General features: G+C 46.1%; 1 protein-coding gene across 6 annotated transcripts in view; it reads left to right on the top strand.

Annotated features, from left to right (window-relative positions):
- The window catches only part of SRGAP2 (SLIT-ROBO Rho GTPase activating protein 2), a 235426-nt gene that overhangs the window by 158919 nt on the left and 57268 nt on the right, over nucleotides 1–19239 (top strand). For 4 of the 6 annotated variants that reach the window (XM_025921151.2, XM_025921149.2, XM_086693633.1 and 1 more), the window contains exons 6-8: nucleotides 6310–6525; nucleotides 7144–7272; nucleotides 15545–15769. In XM_025921151.2, the coding sequence (XP_025776936.1) occupies nucleotides 6310–6525; nucleotides 7144–7272; nucleotides 15545–15769 (570 nt within the window). The remainder of the gene's footprint in view (nucleotides 1–6309; nucleotides 6526–7143; nucleotides 7273–15544; nucleotides 15770–19239) is intronic. The other 2 variants (XM_025921150.2, XM_086693631.1) reach the window with 1 other exon arrangement.

Below are 19239 nucleotides of genomic sequence, written 5' to 3'. Positions count from 1 at the left end.
CAGGCAGTCCAGCATTGGCCAGTGCTTTCCTGCTCCACACAGAGCTTAAAATCTTCCTGCTGGCATGCAAACTGAGAATTGGCTGGGCATGGAATCTGTTGCCATGAGATGAATTGGTATACACTCTTTTTATTTTTATTTTATTTTTTATTGAAGCATAGTTGATACACAATGTTATGTTGGTTTCAGGCATACAACATAGTGATTCAACAAATCTACACGTTATGCTGTGCTCACAAGTATGGCTACCATCTGTCACCATACAACACTATTATAATACCATTGATTGTATTCCCTATGCTGTACCTTTTATCCCTGGGTACACACTCTTTTAATTTGTCAATTTGTCCAAGGCCAAAATTAAAGTTTGTTCTTTTCCTCTAGCAGTGAGAAGGGAAGAAAGAGTAGAGAACACTGGAAAGTTCCAGGGAAACCAGAAGGGTCTAGTATAGTGATTTGCAAGCATGGTGATTTTTTTCTCTAAGGGGACATCTGGAAATGTCTGTAGACATTTTTGGTTGTCACAACTGGGGTAGGGGTGTGCTAGAGTTCATGATGCAACTAAAATCCTATAATGCATGGGGTAGCCCCCTGCAACAAAGAATTATCTTGCCTAATATGTCAATAGTACCAAGATTGAAAAACCTTCATCTAGTGACTAGAATCTTCTGAAGTAGGCAACCCAGATTCTACCTGATCTGCCACTAGTTATATGATCCTGGGGGATGTCCCAACCTCTATGACCCAGCTTTCCACATACTTCATATACTGAGATCTCCAGTCATACTTCCAAAAATATTAGGCAGTAGTTAAGGGTCAAATAAGTTTGCAGATTCTATAGGCCATTAGCAAGTTCAGAGAACAGAATTATGAGTTTCTTCCTCTGTGGGGTGAGATAAGTGTAGGACTGGCCCCAGTCAGGCACCATGGCATTAGGGTGACTGACTATCCCAGTTTTCCTAGGAATGAAGGGTTTTCAGGGGCATGAAACTTTGAGTGCTAAACCTAGGGAAGTCCTTGGTAAGCCAGGATGATTGGTCACCCTGCATGGGACGATGGTTTCATCAAGTAGTTACATGGCACTATTATATGCTGGCTTTGGGAAGTTACTTGCTGAATGTTCTCTATCCTCTCTCTGTCAGAGGAGTTAAGAGGAGAACAAAGGAGATCTTATAAGGAGGTTTCCCCTTATTTGCTTTTTGGGAAGGCAGGAAAGGGCCTCTTGTTTCAATGACCCTGTGGGCAATAGAAGTTATTTGTGGGCATGGAATAAAGGAAACCAGGGATATAAGGAACCCACCATATTCAGTACTCTCCTTAGCTTGCATCTCCCCTATTGCCCAAAATATTTCTTTTTAGGAGACTGATTACCCAAGGGTTTATAATTTAAGTACTTTTTAACCTTGATGATCCAAGGGGCAGGGCCTGAGTGTTCCCAAATAAAGATGCCTTTGGGCAAGAGGCCCAGACTCACACCATAAGTGGCCAGCTGCCCCTCTGTACTTCCTCTTTTCTGCCTGAAGGACCTTTGATTTCCCTGACATGGCATTCTGTGCCAGGGGTTGCTTCCCACAGCTGCCATTCAGAGAGCAACCCTAGTGAGCATTCTCTTCCGTGTATTTTTTCCTCCATAATGAATTGGCTAGTTTATAGGTTGTGGCATAAGTGGTTTTCATTTTCAGACCGGTGATCCAGGAATGCCTTTGAATTTGGGGCACACAGCTTCCCAAAGAACTCTGGAATTCTCTGCCTTGGTTGTATCTGGAAAAGCTCAGCAAGTGCCCACAGGAAGGAGGCTATGTGGGGGCACTGAAGCCACATGGATTGGCTAAGTAGGAAGAGTCAAGTAAGCCCTAGAACTGAGAAAGCAAGAAGAGGTGTTGGGACACAGGGGCTGTTGTTACCCCAGATGTTTTATGCTTCTGTGCTCCCCCTGAATATATGACTCCTTGAGTTGGTGCTGGAGCTGTCTGCTGGCAGAGCCACTGCAGACTGGTATTTAGCACCTGCTCCCTTGAAACCATGTCTGTTACTAGTCCCCCAACTCTGCTTGACTGTTTGTCTCCAGTAGTAGGCACTAGGGATACAAAGACAAATAAGAGATATCCCTGAACTCAAGGCATTTAGTTTTAATAGAAGGGAGAAAAGTAAAGCAGCAAGTACAATATGAGGTGATAACTTTTACATGTCTTTCCAGAGGAAGGGCATGAAGTCCGGCTCCTTAGAAAAGTATTTGAATTGAATCTTAATTGCCAAGAGCTCTTTATTGTTCTCTAAATGTTCCTTTTTTGCTGCATTCTGTTCTTGTTTCATGATATAATGTCTTAATTTTTCATTGATCTCTCTAGGGATATAATTGATTATTTTTGAAGTTTTTTCCCTTCTGTATACTTTCTGTTCCCTCTAAATTGCTTGTTTTGGTGTTGGCCTTTCATATTAGATGTTTTCCTTAAATGTTTGGTAAGTTTTAGCTGCCTTCATATTTTAAAGTGAGGCAGTGTTGGGGCACCTGGTAGCTCAGTTGGTTGAGTGTCCGATTATTGATTTTGGCTCAGGTCCTGATCCCAGGGTCATGGGATTGAGCCCCACATCGGGCTCCACACTGAGCATGGAGTCTGCTTAGGATTCTCTTCTCTCTCTCTCTCTCTCTCTCTCTCTCTCTCTCTCTCTCCCTCTCTGCCCTACTCCCCCCATTCGCATGCATACTCTCTCTCTCTCTCTAAAATTAAATAAAAATTTAAAGAAAAAGCAAGGCATTGAAAAGCTGGTTGGAAGTTCTGGTTAACTAAACTTAACCTTTCCTCCCAACTAATCCAGCTCTCGTCCTATTCAGAGGAAGACACTAGTGTCTAGTGGCTAGGAATGTGGGCTTTGTGATCTGACTGAGGTGTGTCCTTGGGGAAGCCCTCATAACCAGTATTACTAGGTCTTTTATCTTGGATGGTCAGATTTCCTAGACAAGGCTTTTCTGACCTCCTGCCTATGTCTGAGGTCTGAGTTATGAAGAGGCTGAGGCCATTACAATATTTAGTATAGAATTTTCAGTGATCCTCCTGTTTTAAGTTCAGTACCCCTATCCTCAGCTGAGCCCAGTGTTCCCAATCCATAGATTCCCTATAAAAATAAGCCTCTAGTCCTTCACTGTGGAGGGGGAGGAGTTGAGATCTGATAGTCCAGTGATTCTTGGGCTTCCAGCAGTTTCTCTTGTTTTAGCTTCACCTTCATCCCACTGCTACCAGTTCCCCTTAGAGCTTCTGTGATATAAGTCTGGTTGCTTCTTGGTTGTGCCTACTTTTGGTTTAAGGTTTGGTAGATATTTACTATTTGCCTCCCTGATTTTTATGTGTTGCTTTCATTCTTTTTGTTTTCCTCAGTTTATATCTAAAATAATAATAATAATAATAATAACTCTTTTCTATGATTTTAGTGTGGCTTGGAGAGAAAGCAGAGTTAAAGGCATGAATTAAGATTTAGTTTTTTTGAAGTAAAGTGAATTCTCTTCATAGAACTGAGAATTTAGACTTCTGAGTTTTTTCCCTAGTTTGTATTTGCCTCACTATGTATATATTTCTCCAAGTCCTATCTTGACTTCCCTATTTCTCCAATTGTTTTGGCATCACTTATTCAAGCTTTGGCCTCTGGATACCTCAGTTTTGCATTGAGTTGAAAGATACTAGTTATACTTCTTCCATATTTCCACAAAGGAGAGATTTAGTGTCATTAAGTCATTGGGGCAACCACGTTGATTGTAAAACTACTACTGGGTAGATGACACATTTCCCAACTGTGGAGAAGAGAAGAAAACACAAAAGAAGAAGTGATGCTTACTCTTAAGAATTCATAGTTTCTTAGATGAGGTAGTATTTTACTCTTTTAAAGAGAGTTCTTTAGGGGCGCCTGGGTGACTCAGTCAGTTAAACATCCAACTCTTGATTTCAGCTCAGGTAATTACCTCACGGTTCTGAGTTCAAACCCCACATTGGGCTCTACGCTGACAGCACAGAGCCTGCTTGGGATTCTCTCTCCCCTCCTTGTGCTGTCTCTCTCTTTCTCTCTGAAAATAAATAAGCTTTAAAAAAAGAGAGAGTTCTTTAGTGGAAAGGAGCAATATAAATCATTGATTTTAATTATTATTCATAGTGTTTCCTCTTTATTTATCATGCATCTTCAGGAAATGGAAAACTGCTTTCTTAAAAATCATTCATTTTTGTAACTGTTCATTCAAGCTGTTGAATCCATACTCAGATGAAAAGAAAGAAAATGTGGTCTCCTGAATACCCTTCTTCAGACAGGATAACAGATGCCTCTTCCTCACTTCTTAGTCAGCCTGGAATCTGGAAGACCGTTTGAATTACTTAGAAAGGCTTTTAATGCTACCAGTTAAATATCAGTTCTCCTGTGTAGAGAATATACAGAGTTGATCTTATTATGGGAAGTGATGTCAGGTCCAAAATAAGGTGAAGCTGATTTAAGATACTCTGTATCAAAAATGAGACCTTTAAACTCTAATGTACTTTGATTTTGTCAATGCCCCAATATTCTTTATTCTTTCCACCACCTCTAGCTGATCCTAAAGAATCAGTACATCCATAAGGTCCCTCTAACCCAGGATTTCTTAGCCTTGGCACCATGGACATTTTGGGCCAGACAACTTTGTTGTGGGGGCTGTCCTGTGCCTACGGTGTTTAGCAGCCTCCTGGCTTCTACCCACTGGATGCCAGTAGCAAGCTCCCAAGTGGTGACAATCAAAAATGTCTCCAGATTAGCCCCCAGTTGAGACCACTGCTCTAATATGAAGCCATTAATAAAACCAGCTCCTCTTTGTAAACCTGCCTTGACTGAACTTAACCTTTCCTCCCAACTAATCCAGCTCTGGTCCTGTTCCAAGGAAGACACGGGGGCCTAATGGCTAAGAATGTGGACTTGGTGATCTGACAGACCTGGGTTTGAATCCTGATTCTGCCATTTACTAGCTGTGTGTCCTTGGATGGGATAGTTTGTCTCCTTCAGCCTTGGTTTCCCCATATTTACAAGTGGAAATAATCGCATATTTCACAGAGTTGTTGTAAGGGTTAAGTGAGAAAACACGCATAAAGCCTCTGACACACAGCACGTACTAATAAGTAAGTGCTAGAGGTTATTATCAATATAATACCCGTACTCTCCTCTGTTGTTCACTCTGCACCCCCTGCCCCCACACATATGCACCCAGCTACCACACTCTGTTTCTCCCTCTCAAGGAAATCGCACGGCACCAAAATGTCAGCACTCTTGAACTTCAGCTTGCTTAGTTGCAATCAGCACTTTTAATTCCTAGATAGGAGCTAGAGGCCCCTGTGTGGGAACAGAGAGCTCCAGCAGGGAAGAGTGGGCACCTTGTGGCTGGAAGTATGTTTGGGAGGAAACAGACACAAGTCCTAGGCTTCCTGGCCTCCTCATTAAGAAAAGAGATTGGACTCCCAGACGGTTGCTTCGACGGGGAATTTGAAAACGATATTTCTCTCCTTTTATATATTCCTTCCTGTGGCAGCTCTAGTTTCACCTGATGTGGGTTTTATTCCTTCTAGGCTCTTACCTGAATTATTGTGTGGGTCTATAGTCTTCTTAGGGTTGTTTTCTAGACCACAGGGTGGCTGTAAGGATGAAATGAGAAGACGGGTGTGTAGCACTCGGCACAGAGCCAAACGTATACTAAACGCTCAGTAAATGATAACTGCCATTTTTATTGCTGCTGCTGTTCTGGTTCCTGTGAGAAAGGGCGTTCGATCTTCACGAAGCAGACCAGACTGACCCCTAGAATGCTAGAGCAGGAGAAAGAGCTTTTGGAGCCTGTCTCCTTCCGTATTTTGTATCTGAAATGTCCAAAAAGCAGACTACTCCACAGGCAGTGCTGCCTTCTTCAGGGTTCCTAACCAGCCAGGGAAAGGGCTTTGCTCTAGGGATCTGAGTGGTGGTGGTGTTTCCTGCGTGCTTGGTGTTGTGAGACGGCTAAGCAATACAAATTACTTAGCCAATATAAAGGAGTAATGATTACAAGTGTTAATAAATAGAAGTGAATAATAGATGATGGGAGACGCGAAGTCATTTTAATAATAAGACATATTGGCTCAGTTCAAGTGCTGCTTTCCTGTGCTTTGGAGTGGTCTTTAATATACAATGTTTGCTGAACCGAACACTTAAGAATTTTTCCCTTCAGGGTATGAGGGTATTGCTTCACGTGGGACATGAATCTGAATCTGTCAGTCTGTAAAGCAGAACTTGACCCCATTGGCTTGACCTCTGGGGGTGGGGGCGGGGGGTGTCTTGCAGGTCATGAAGACATATCACATGTACAATGCCGACAGCATCAGTGCTCAGAGCAAACTAAAGGAGGCAGAGAAGCAGGAGGAGAAGCAAATTGGAAAATCGGTAAAGCAGGAAGACCGGCAGACCCCACGCTCCCCTGACTCCTCATCCAACGTCCGCATCGAGGAGAAGCATGTCCGGAGGAGCTCGGTGAAGAAGATTGAGAAAATGAAGGAGAAGGTACGTGTGCTTCAGCAGCTTAGGGGCTGGGGACGAGCACTGTGGAAGTCAGGACCGATAGGAGTTTTCCAGTAGGTGCTGTGAAGAACAGAACAAGGTAACTCTGGTTCCTTTAGGGCCTAACAGCCAAAAGTCAGTCCTTGCTGTCTGCCCTGGAAGAAATTGTGGATACTGGAAGAACTTGGGCCCGGGGCGGAGGGCTCCTAGTTCTTCACCTGTAGCAGATTCACAAGAAACCATAGAAACCTTTCCCAAACCTTTCCCAAACCTGGGAGAGGGACTGCACATCTAGGGTTTGGCTTCACATGTCCCGTATTCAGAAGGTAGTGACACCTTCTTCTGGACGGTGGCACAAGGATAGAGGATGGTATTTGCAGATAGAACCAAAGTGGGACATGTGTCTAAAGTAGGGAGCCTCATTAACCTTTCCTGGATTGATCTACATTATGACCTCGAATCTCATTAAACAGAATTAGAACCCAATTTAAGGCAGACAGCGCGTAGGGAGTAGCAGCACAATTGTGGTTCTCGAATGTACTGTCCTTTCATCTTTTAGAGAACAAGCTCCCCTTTAAAAAAAAAAAAAAAAAAAGAATATAACTTTTGTTCTCTTTTCAGCGCCAAGCCAAGTATACAGAAAATAAGTTGAAGGCCATTAAAGCCCGGAATGAATACTTGCTGGCTCTGGAGGCAACCAATGCATCTGTCTTCAAGTACTATATCCACGACCTGTCTGACCTTATTGATGTAAGTGCTTAAAGCTGGGGGCTCAAGGGCACGTTTTTCCTGGTTTTAGAGAACTGGTCAGGTGTTCGTTCCCCAGTCCTGTTGCCCCGGCGTCTTGGAGCATTTGGAGAAGGATTACGAAGATAGTAGCCACAGCCCGTTAGGGGTTTTGCCATGTACCAGGTACCAGGTGAAGCCCTCTTTGTCTTTTTCAGGTCTTACTAGAATCCTGGGAGGAAGGCACTCTTGTCTCCACTTTTACAGTTTAAAATTCCGAGTTTAGATGACTTCCTCAGAGTCAGCTAATAAGTGACAGGGGCGAAATTTGTACCTAGGTCTGATTACTCAACTCATGCTCATAACTGCAATGCGCTTCTGTCTCCAGGGAATACTCTCTCACATCAGCTACTTGCACCTAGAAGTGAGTGGAAAGAGCTAAGGAGTTCGAATGCCATGCCTTATATTTAGATGGCACTTAACGTCTCCCACTGCTATTTCACTTGATAGTCATATTGCCCTCTGGATCAGTGTTACCACCTACAATTTGAAGATAAGGAATCTGGGGCTCAGGAGGGTTCCCTGCCCCCAGTTACACTGCAGATGAGGGTCCTGGTCGGGAAGGCATCCAGATGCCCCTGACATATGGCCCATTCTCTCTGATACGTGATACAAAGATGACGAGAGCAGTAGGTAGCTAGGCGCGTGTGTTTTGCTTGGGGCGGGCACGAGGGATACGCTTTGTGTCTTTGGCCTCATGGGTCAGCCTTGGCCAGTTTTTCCTGCTGCTTTTCCTCACACTTCGTGGTTGAGTCTTGCAGTCTCTCCCACCCGCAGCCTCCCATCTGGCCCAGTTCCCGAGCCAGTCCTGACCGTAGCTGCATAAATACACCCTTCCCTCCAGTCTTTAAAGTGGAGGGCCTGGAGCCGGCTGGCTTAGTGTCAGCTGCCCAGCCTCCTGGCCTTCAGGTACACGGGGCTGGCCTTCTCTCTGAGGCCTGATGTTTGCCTCTAGCTGTTAGCAGGCAGCCACTGGGCTTTACCAGCTTCTGGCCACCCCCTGCACACTCGTTCGCCTGACGTGGTTTCTCGGTGCATGAACCTACCACACTTTACCACGTAGGGTCTGGTCTAAGATTCAGGTCATCCCGGCCTTGTCACTGAACTGTTTTGGAACTCTGCCTTACTCCCCTCTCCCCGACCTCTCTCTGGCAAACAGAACTAGACTAGATCATTGGTACTTAAATCTGGCCTTACATGCTTGGGGAACTTTTCTAAATTAGTTCCTTCGGGGGCTCCTGGGTGGCTCACTCAGGGAAGCATCTGACTCTTGGTTTCAGCTCAGATCATGATCTTGCAGTTTTGTGAGTTTGAGCCCCGCATCAGGCTCTGTGCTGACAGCATAGAGCCTCCCTCTGTCTGTGCCCCTCTCCCGCTCGGGCTGCTCTGTCTCTCTCAAAGTAAACAAATAAACTTTAAAAAAAATAAGTAAATAAATAAAAGCGTTCCTTCAGCTGGGGATTTTTGATGCAGTAGATTTCAGCCTCTTAATGCCCTGAGTGTCATTGTCTTCCTGGGTAAGTGGAGCCCTGATCCCTGCTCAGGCACCGCTTTGTTCTCTTTGCTCGTTGAAGCCAATCTGAACACTGTCCTTCAGCGGAGGTCGGAGCCCTAAACAAGATCCTTTCTTCTCCTGAGAGGAATGGCTCTTCTCTGTTGGGGCAGATGCCTGTTCTCAGCACAAGGAAGAGAATCCTTTCTTATGCTCCATTTCTACTATGTATCTCGCATTTGGTGAAAAAAAAAAATCAGGCTATGCAGTCCATCACACCTCTTCCTCTGGTTTGTCCTTTCCTCTTTCTTTGGCCCCCGGGGCACCTTTCCCACCCCTTTCACCAAAATGCTGACCTCAGGGGGAGAGAGGGCCCTACTGCTGTGTCAGTCATGAGCTTTGCAGCCCATAGACTCTATAGCAGGTGTAAGTAGGTGTTTTAAAATCAGTCGAAGTAGCAAGCTCTTTTGCAACTTTTTCTCATTTAACAAGAAGAAGAAGAAGAAGAAAGGTATGTTAAGAGCCTGTCTTCCTGGGATGTGATATGGGGTCTCATGAAAAAGAACCCTACCAGCCTCCTCAGTGCTCAGTCAAGGTGCGGGTGTAGGCTACTGTGGCATTCTGGGCCACTCAGTAAAGCGCTCTGGTTTTGTTTTGTTTGTTGTTTGTTTTGCTTTTGTTTTTTGCCTAAGGTGAGGACAGATGTATTACTCTTTTTTTTTTTTTTTTTTGTAAAGCTGATAACATTCTGCTCAGTAAATATTTCTTTGGAATGAGGCTATGTGCTTACCATCAAAAATAATTTTTGCCCTAGAGGTATTCATAGACATACGAAGAAATAATTTCCATGTAACTGGCTTATTGCAACACTAAGCACAGGGGGCTTACCTAGGACAGTGGTTTTCAAACTGTAGGCCATGAGCCATTAGGGGAAGTCATGAAATCACTTTTATGGGTTGAACTAGCCATAGAATAGAATAGAATAGAATAGAATAGAATAGAATAGAATAGAATAGAATAGAATAGAAAGGAAAATAAAATATCTTGGTACATCATACTAGTAAGGTTAAGTTTTATTTTGTGAAGCTGTTACGTTAGGGGTGTGTGTGTGTGTGTGTGTGTGTGTGTGTGTGTGACAGGATAAGATATATTTCTTACTGTGAGTTGAAAGTTAAAAAAAGTTTGAATCACTGCACTAAGAGCAGAGGAAAGTGTCTTAGTCTCCTCTATAAGTTCCCTGAGGGCAGGAAACAAGTCTCTTTGCCTTAATATATAAACCAGGGCACCTGGCTGGCTCAGTTGGAAGAGCATGCAGCTCTTGATCTTGGGGTTGTGAGCTGAAGCCCCGCATTGGGTGTAGAGATTACTTAAGTAAGTAAATAAAAACTTTAAAGAAAATACCTTACTGTATAAACATATACAAGGTGTGCTTAATATATAGCTGAACACATTGTATATTCATTGAAGGAAGAAAGAAACAGAGGAGGAAGAAGGTAATTTCCTAAGGCACAATTTTTTTTTCCTTTTTGTGCCTTTTAATACTGTTTGAAGATATAGTTTACATTCAGTGCCTGAACTTAAGTGTTACAGTTTCAAGAGTTCTGATAAATTCAAACATCCTGTAACCTACATCTCTATGAAGATATAGAATATTTCCATCACCTCAGAAAGTTCCTCTTTTCTCTTCCCAGTTAGTCCTTCACCCCAAAGCAGCCACTGTTTTGAGTTCTTTCACCATAAATTAGTTTTGTCTTCTGTAACACTTCACAAAGATGGGATTTTACAGTATATACTTTTTGTATCTGGCCTTTTTTGCCCAGCATCATGTTTCTGAGTGTCATCCCTACTATTACATATTATTAGTAGTTCTTTCTTTCTTTCTTTCTTTCTTTCTTTCTTTCTTTCTTTCTTTCTTTCTTTCTTATAGCATGTGTGAGCTGGGGCTAGGGGCAGAGAGAGAGGGAGAGAATCTTAGGCAGGCTCCACACTCAGTGCAGAGCCTGACGCGGGGCTTGATCTCACGACCCTGGGATCATGACCTGAGCCGAAATCAAGAGTGGGACATCAACTGACTGAGCCACCCAGGCGCCCCTCGGTAGTTTTCTAGACGATCCATGCAATAAAAACGGCCCAAAGGATGATTTGGCAGTAAACCAACAGTTAGGGCGTGAGTGAGTAGGGAGCCTGGGTATCTTAATGTTCTGACCTTCACAGTTTCTAGAGCTTGCGTTAAGACATGGGAGGACTCGCGAGCCAGTCTATTGCCATCTGTGTTATGTGCACCATGCTGCCTCCTTCCTAGTGGTGTGCAAGTGCAATGTGTGCTGAAAGCATCGAGGACAAGTGAAAAGAAGTTATTTTTGTCGATGCCAGTGCATTGACACAAGGACTAGCCTTTGACTTCGTTTTATAATATAGTAAGATTTCAACTGAGACTGTAGAAGTCCGCACGAGGCATCTGAAACACACCAGGAAAACCTTGACTTCAAGCCAAAAAGACATTCTGAGCTGACCTACAGTCTAAGAACTGTAGGCTCACTGGGAATGTGGCTTTCCTCCCCCGTACTCCTGTGGCTTTCCCAACCCAGGAGCAGACGGATGAATGAAGAACAGGGCATTGTCCTCGTGCGTAAGCCGGAGGGTTGTGAGTGCTAAGTACGCGGGTAGAGAATCTGTGACACCGTGTGCACCCAAGTTGGACACGAGAGAACTCAGCTTTCTTAGGAGGAAATCTTATAAACGACATTTATTTTTCTCTTCTGTGTGACCTTGAAGAGGCTGTTATGAAACACCCATGTTTCTTTTCTAGGCCTTCTCTAGAGCCTCTGGGTGAGGACATGAACTAGAAAAGGGTTAATGAGCTGTCAACTCAAGTCATCACACATCTGGATAGGCTATCATTAAATTCTTATAAAAATTTGATTTCCCCTGAGAGAGTTTTCATCAAACATTTATATAACCCAGCAATGGCCAGGGGAGCTCGGCATGGCCACAGAACTCATCAGAAGCCACCGAAAGCATACTTTGTCCCCATTGTGAGAAAACTAATGTGCTGCCTCTACTCACTATTCTATTCTCCCAGGAACAGAGATGAAACATTCAAATCTCGTTTACCTAACCTTGCCAGAAATTGCTTCTTTGCTAAAGCCTCAGTTTCTGGCTGTCACCCTTGTGGAGATTTGTGGATAGCCGAGGCTCTGGAAAACCTATTCCAAATCTCCCTGGCTTGGCTGGAGGCAAAGAAGAGCCAGAGGGCACATTGTGAGTCAGACCCCCACTCTCTGGCACAGAGAAGCTATAGAACAGTTACATAAATGAGGCGCAGGCAGCCTTGCATAGGCCATACAGAGTGAGCAAAACAATGGGCTTCAGTGGCCACATCTACCCACTTGACGTAGGGTGTTCAGCCTAAATGGATTATTTCCCGAAAGGCTAGAATCCTGTACTCCTGGCATCGGTCAGTCACCTGCTGTTTATCAAATGCCAACTGTGAACAAGGTTTCGTGGTAAGGGATACAAAGAAGGAATGACACTGGTCAGGCCCTCTTTGAGGCTTGCCTTCTGGTTGGGGTGATATGAGATGGCAAGTCACAGAGTGAGGGAGTGTGTTCTGTGTCACGTGAGGGCTGCAGATGAGTGTGGTTCTGAGTGGGGGCCAAGGTCAATATATGCCAGGGTTGCAGGGCTGGCTGGCTTCCCAGAGGCTGGGAATTTCATTTGGATCTTGAAGACTGGGTCCATTTCCAACAAGTGAGAAGAATGGGAAATATGTCAAGGGAAGAAAATGCTGGGGAAAGGGCAGAGGTCAGGGGTTTGGGAATCTTGGTGATTGATGTTTAAGTGGCTGCGTGGTGCCAGATGCATGTAAATGCAGTGCCTGTTATCAGCCTCACAACAACCTACAAGGCCGGTGTTGTCCCCATTGGAGGCTGAGAGAGGCTACATTGCTTGCTGGCCATCACGTAGCTGATTTGAGACCTGCTGTTTTCCAGTCCTCTTCCCTAAGCGGGAGTATGTCATTGGTTAGAGCAGAAGAAAGGAAAGCAAGAAAATAGAGGGAGGTGATGTTGATGGTCAGACTGAAGACAGATTGCCATTTGTGCTGGCCATTGGCCTTGCTTAACTTCGCTGAGCATCACCTGTCTAGCCTGGGAAATTAAGATAATACCAACCTCGTCGGGGTTATTAGGATTAAGATGTAGAATGCACATAAAGCGCTTAGGACACATCTGGTATACAGTAAGCATACTTAGTAAAATAGAGGCATTTTTAAATTTCCAAATTAAGGAAGGTGGACTTCACTTTAGAAAAAAATAAAAGCTTGTGTAGCTTTTATTCTTCAGCAGGGGAGTGGCATAACAAAAGCCACGTTCGAAGACAGTGAAGCAGACAGCACTGGTATAAGATAAGGGTATGAATCAAGGCAAAGGTAGAGAAAATGGAGAGGAAAGTGGGGTGACCAAAAATATGTAAAGGCTATGAGGGGTGCCCTGCCTCCCCCTAATTCTCTTCTGTATACAAAGCTCCCCACTGGCGGCGCGCCTGGGTGGCTCAGTCGGTTGAGTGTCCAACTTCGGCTCAGGTCATGATCTCGTGGTCTGTGGGTTCGAGCCCCGTGTCGGGCTCTGTGCTGACGGCTCAGAGCCTGGAGCCTGCTTCCGATTCTGTGTCTCCCTCTCTCTCTGCCCCTCCCCCGCTCATGCTCTGTCTTTCTCTCTCTCTCTGTCAAAAATAAATAAACATTAAGAAAAAAAATTTTTTTAAATAACAACAAAGCTCCCCACTGGCTCAGCCCTGGGGGCAGTGTTACTTCTGCTCATAGATTTACAGGCATCCAGTTCATCATCGGCATCTGCACAGAGCTAGTCAGGAAGGTTTACAAGTTCAAGGGCAGCCTGGGTAGACCAGCAGCCTCTTTCAGAGGAGGAAGGGCCCCTGCACGTGAAGTCTGCCAATCAGCTGCCTTTGTCTTGCTTCCATTTGCTTTTCCCTCCCAACTGAGTTTCCATCCTCCGCCTTTAGTTAAGCTGTCACTGTTGTTCTTCCGCTGCAGCCAGGCACCTGCTAGAGCCTGTTGGCACTGACCCAGAGCCTAGCCCAACAGGCGCTCTATTGCTAAGCTCCTCGTCAGATACGAGGAGGAGGAGGGCCGTCACATGCTTTTTATTCCCCAATCGTGGCTGCTCCCAATGTGAACGTGATGAGGGGAAAAGCTAGGTGAAGTTCATTTGATGCCTGCCCATGGAATGAAACAGCAGTCAGGCAGATGGTCTTACTCTATCCCTGGATTCTTCTCTCATGTTTCTTCTCAGGTTCTGGATCTCAGAGCTGCTTAAGCAATCGAGGGGATAATGGATGGCCAAGGAATTTGGATCCCTGGGTCCTTTGGGAGGGATGGGGAATATTGTCATAGAGTTACAGAATGCCATTGCTGAAGAGGGCCTTAGGGATCATAATCAGTCCAGGTATTTTCAGACTTTGTCTCTAGCAGAATTCTTTCTTCAAACTAGGCCTCATCCCAGTATATTAGGTAGATAAAAGAGCAAAGCTAGTTTGGCTGAACCAGAGATGGGAGGCTCCCACTTGTACTATTTGCTGCCCTATTATCTCCTTCTCAGGGGCAGCCTGAGCAGTGGCATAGAACCTTACAGCTGTGGTGTGCAGCTTAAAAACCACTGGCCTAGCCAAATCTGTTCCTTTTACAGCCAAGGAAACAGGTTCAGGGTTGGGGAGTGGCTTTGCCAAGGTTGCTTGACTTCCTGTCCAGTGCTGGGTTTTTTTGTTTTTTTTTTTTTAATATTGCCTCTCTCATACCATTTTTTCCTCCCATTTTTACCCTAGAAAATCAGAATCCTTCACATGATCTGAATTTTCCCAGTAAGACTTATGCTTAGAAATTATTGGTCTTGGAACTCCTGGGTGGCTTAGTCGATTAAGCATCTGCGTCTTGATTTCGGCTCAGATCATGATCTCACGGTTCATGGGTTTGAGCCCCATGTCTGGCTCTGTGCTACAGTAGGGAGCCTCCTTGGGATTCTCTCTTTCAGTCTCTGTGTGCTCCTCCCCAACTCGTGCTCTCTCTCTCTCTCTCTCTCTCTCAAAATAAACTTAGAAAAGAAAAAAAAAATTTTGGTCTTATAAATATTATTTCTGTTGGGCAGGAGCTTTAGTGCAGAAATCCGAGGCTGCAGCTGAGGCCCGTCTTAGAATGGGCGTTGGTGGGGGTGATAACCGACAGAGTCTGCCCCCCATTCTTTTATTTGCCCCCGAGAGTTCAGAGTTTCCGTAAATGATCTGCTCTTGCAACACTTGGGATTTGTGAACCTTGAATGCCGAAATGGCCTGGCTTGGTTCATGTGTAGTGACTTGACCACAGTGACCCTCAGGGAGAAGCAGGCAATATTTTTGTTGTTGAGTTTTGTTATAATGGTATCCCCAGAGAAATCCTAAAATGGAAGAGGATTCCCTTTAACTCTCAGCTCTTCTCATGTTTACTGAGTAGCCAGCCGTGCGCAGCACATGATTAAATAATCTCATCCTATCCTCTCCTTCTGACCACCCTGCAGTCCTCTGAGGCGTGTTTACCATTGGACTGGCAGCTAAAACCATAAATCTCACCCAGATCTTGGAAGCCAGAATGCCAGTCTCATCGATAGGGTCATATTTGCCATGGGGGCCACCATCCCCTTCTCCCAAGCCTCGGGACTGTCCACGGTTTGCTCATGTGCCTTCTCCGTCCCACAGCAGTGTTGTGATTTAGGCTACCACGCTAGCCTGAACCGGGCGCTACGCACCTTCCTCTCTGCTGAGCTGAATCTGGAGCAGTCCAAGCACGAGGGTCTGGATGCCATCGAGAATGCCGTAGAAAACCTGGATGCCACCAGTGACAAGCAGCGCCTCATGGAGATGTACAACAATGTCTTCTGCCCACCTATGAAGTTTGAGTTCCAGCCCCACATGGGGGACATGGTGAGGCCTTCATCCCATCACCACACTCCCTTGTGTCCAGATTCACTAGACTAAGGCCACGTTATTCTGGGGCTGGCTTCCTGTCAGGTGGGTGAGGAGCATTCCACTCATTCGGCAAAGAGCTACCGAGCCCCTGCCGGGCTTGACCATAGACGCTGGGGATTAGGGCCCTCAGGGAGCTTCCAGTCTGGCGAGTGGAGAGAGAGTTCAAAATGTGCATAGGGAGGGGCACCCAAAAGGTCCAGCAGGATCCGTGGAGGTGAAAAACAGCAGGTGTGTTCTAAAAACTGACAGTTGAGTATGCTGAGAGGGAAATCGTTGGCGGAAGCTTCCAAATGATGAGTCTGGGAGAAGAGCTGAGATGGTGCCAGATACTAAAGGCTTTTGATGGGGAGGAAGGGCTAAGCAGGGCAATAATGATGTGATCTTTTGTCACTTGGCAGAGATCCGAAGGATCTTACTCTCTTGGCTTTAGAAGATTGCAATAAAAGGTGTAGTTTTGCTTGGGTATTGAACAAAAAAGAATGAGTACCTACAGACAAGACAGTAGCTAAGATGTCATCCCAGAGGCCTGATGCTGTCTGCCCAGGCAGAAGAACAGAAACATGGGGGCCCTGCTTTGAACCTTTCACCTCCAAGACTAAAACAAGAAGGGCCTCAATAAAGTGAGAAGAACAAGAAGCTCTTTGGTTTTCATTACTCTGAATCTTTTGGTTCCACTTGGGGTGGTTGTGCATGCAAATGAGAGTGAACCCCATTCCTGCGGTGGAAACTACCCCTTAAACTCTGGGCTAAAGCAGAAGGAGGATGTATAGGCTTACGTGATAGAAACAAATGGATCTTCAGGCATGTTTGGATTTAGGATTGGGAATTTATCAAGACTCAGGGGCTTTTTTCTCTGTTTCACATTTTATACAGATTCTATTCTCAGGTAGACTCTTCTCCCATGAGGGCAAGGTGTCTGTATTTCCAGCCTGCTCCAAGATCCAAATAGATCCAAATCCAGTGGAAAGACTATCTGCTTCCCTTCTAGAAGCCCCCACAAAGTTCCCCATCATTTTGATTGGCTGATGTATTTATCCCTGAGCCAATTATTGTGACTGTGTATCTTCAGGTGACTGACTGGCTTATGCCTACATCACATGCTCCATTCCTGAGTTGGGGAGAGCCCCATCCAAAGTACCTGACCTGAGTTGTGGGGTGGGATATTCCTCCAGAGGAGAGTCAGGCCAAAGTTACCAGAAGAAGGAGGAATGGATCCCAAATGACTAGAAAACAACGATGTCAACAAGGGTATATGGTGTTTCCTTCAGGATTAGTATCCAGATGCTTTTTAGAAAACCCTGCTCCAGAATGACAACTGTTGCAGTGTAACCAGAAGATTCGCTGTCATCAGTAGGCCACAGTGCAGAGGCGGATATTTCTATCCTGAAGACAAAAATGTGGAGATGATTTCTTTCCTCTCCTTGGGGAAAACCAAACCATGTACAGTTTGTTTCCATTTCTGTGACTTAGGAAATGTTAGTGTCTGAACAGATGGGAAAGTGAGCTGGCAGCGTGTGCAGTCAGAGTGGGGGAAAGGGGTGTCACCAAGCCCGAGGAAGCCCCATTCCTCACCTGCCCTTGCTGCTGGTCCATCCGTCTTCCAGTCCCCTTCTCCAGCTGCCACTGAGATTCCATCCCAAGAATCAGTGGAACTTGGGGACCGGCTGAGTGGAGTGATACATTTCCTGGTGTTGACTGAGTTCCCTTCTGAGCCAAACAGCTTGTCTCCATAAAGGGAGACTCCAAATGCTGGGTGCTCGGGCCCCCTCGTAGCCCTGTCAGTGCCTTAGTTTCATGCTCTGGAGCACAGCTGGAGTGCATTACCTTGCACCCCGGTAGGGGACCTCTGCCAAAGCATGCATCAGCAGCCCTGCTGCTTCTTAAAGGCACAGACGCAGAGGTAGGTTTCCCTCCACGAGTCCTTCTGCTAGGTCTGGGTTACTTTAAAAAGCAACAGTCCATTCTTCTGTCTGGGTCCTCTCTTTGTGTGATACAGCTGCTCAGTGGCTGAGCTAGGCAGGGGCCAGGGTCAGTCCTCAATCTTGCAGAGGTTCTGCATTCCAGCCTAGCCTTCAGAGGAGTAGAAAATAAAGAGATGAGAAGGCGAGTTTTTCTGGGTCCCCACAGCCAGTCTCTCCCCACCAGTGTGGGTTGTCTGTAGACTGTGGAGGCAATAAGAGGGAGCTGCCTGGAAGTCCTTGAACTAAGGCCAAGGTTCGGGTGGCATTTTGACCGGAAGTCCTGAAACTGGCCAAGGCCTCGCACTGACTGGTGTTCTGGGGCAGTCAGCACATGAGTGGATGCCAAGCACTCTCAGATGTACCGGGAGGAGGTGCTTGGCTCTACTCTTGGTGCCCCCACAGGCTTGTGGGGCTCTGGATGCCTGACCAGTGACATCAGGCAGCCAGAGAGTTTCACTCTTGGCTCTAACCCATCCTGGCCACTGAGCTTTCTCCATTGTGTCTGCTTATCCAAGAGCCAGAGTGAAGTCAGCTCTCTTCAGATCTGAGAGCTGGCTCAGGCCAGCTCCTCAGCTGGGGGAGGAGGTCAAGTCAGTTGGGAGCTTAAAAGCCAATGGAGGAAAAGGTCAGGTCTCAGCCCCCTCCATTTGAAGAGAGGTTTTGTCTTCTAAGCAAGAGAATGGTCTGTGGGCATGTGAATGTGCCCACTCATTGCTGAGGAAGAAGGAGGCCAGTTCTATCCAGATGTCTCTATGCAGACAAGAGGCTAAGGGACACATGGTGGCAAGGTGACAGGAGCTGCCTCCACTCCTGCCTCCTAATCTGCCAGCCTTCTGTTCCTCATCTGTCATCCTGGGGACTGTGGGTGACCTCATGCCCGTGCCATAGCCATGCCCCCATCAGGAGACAGTGGCTCAACCATCTTTTCACGCAGGGAAAAGCTTATTGGCAGTCGTTCTTAGGGAAGGGCAGACTCCTTTCCCACACAGATCTGGGGCAAAAGGATGGAGATCCACCAGATTCTGTGCCCTGTGGGGCCCTCTAGCATAGCCTGGGGACTTGTTCCTGGCTTCACGCTCTCTCTCGTTGAGTCAGACCTCTCATGCATGGCCCAGATTTATAAACACATGCCGGCTGCCAACAGCGGCAAGCTAGCCTCCTGACCCACTTCTCTCCTGCTTTCACTCTGGTGCACGGAGGGGAATGAAGGAGGGGCCGGAGAGGTGGCCACTCGGACTTCTACAGGAAATCCTCCCGCCGGAGCATTGTGCATCTGGAGCTGGGGCTGCCCGAGGTGCTCTTCTCTGGCCTAACGCCGGCTTCCGTGGAGCTGCAGACCCTGCCAAGCGCCAGCCGGGGGATAAGCCCCAGAGAGACCTGATCTTTCCAAACAGGTCCCACTCCTCATTCCCTCCTTGTGTTCTTTGGTCCTGGAGGAGGCCCACACACTTTGCCTTTGGCTTT

This window comes from Puma concolor, chromosome E4 (genome assembly GCF_028749965.1).
Source record: "Puma concolor isolate L17-30 chromosome E4, mPumCon1.1.hap2, whole genome shotgun sequence".
Taxonomy (NCBI): Eukaryota; Metazoa; Chordata; class Mammalia; order Carnivora; family Felidae; genus Puma; species Puma concolor.
Note: the sequence above shows the minus strand (reverse complement) of the source record. Positions and strands in the feature narration are given on the sequence as shown.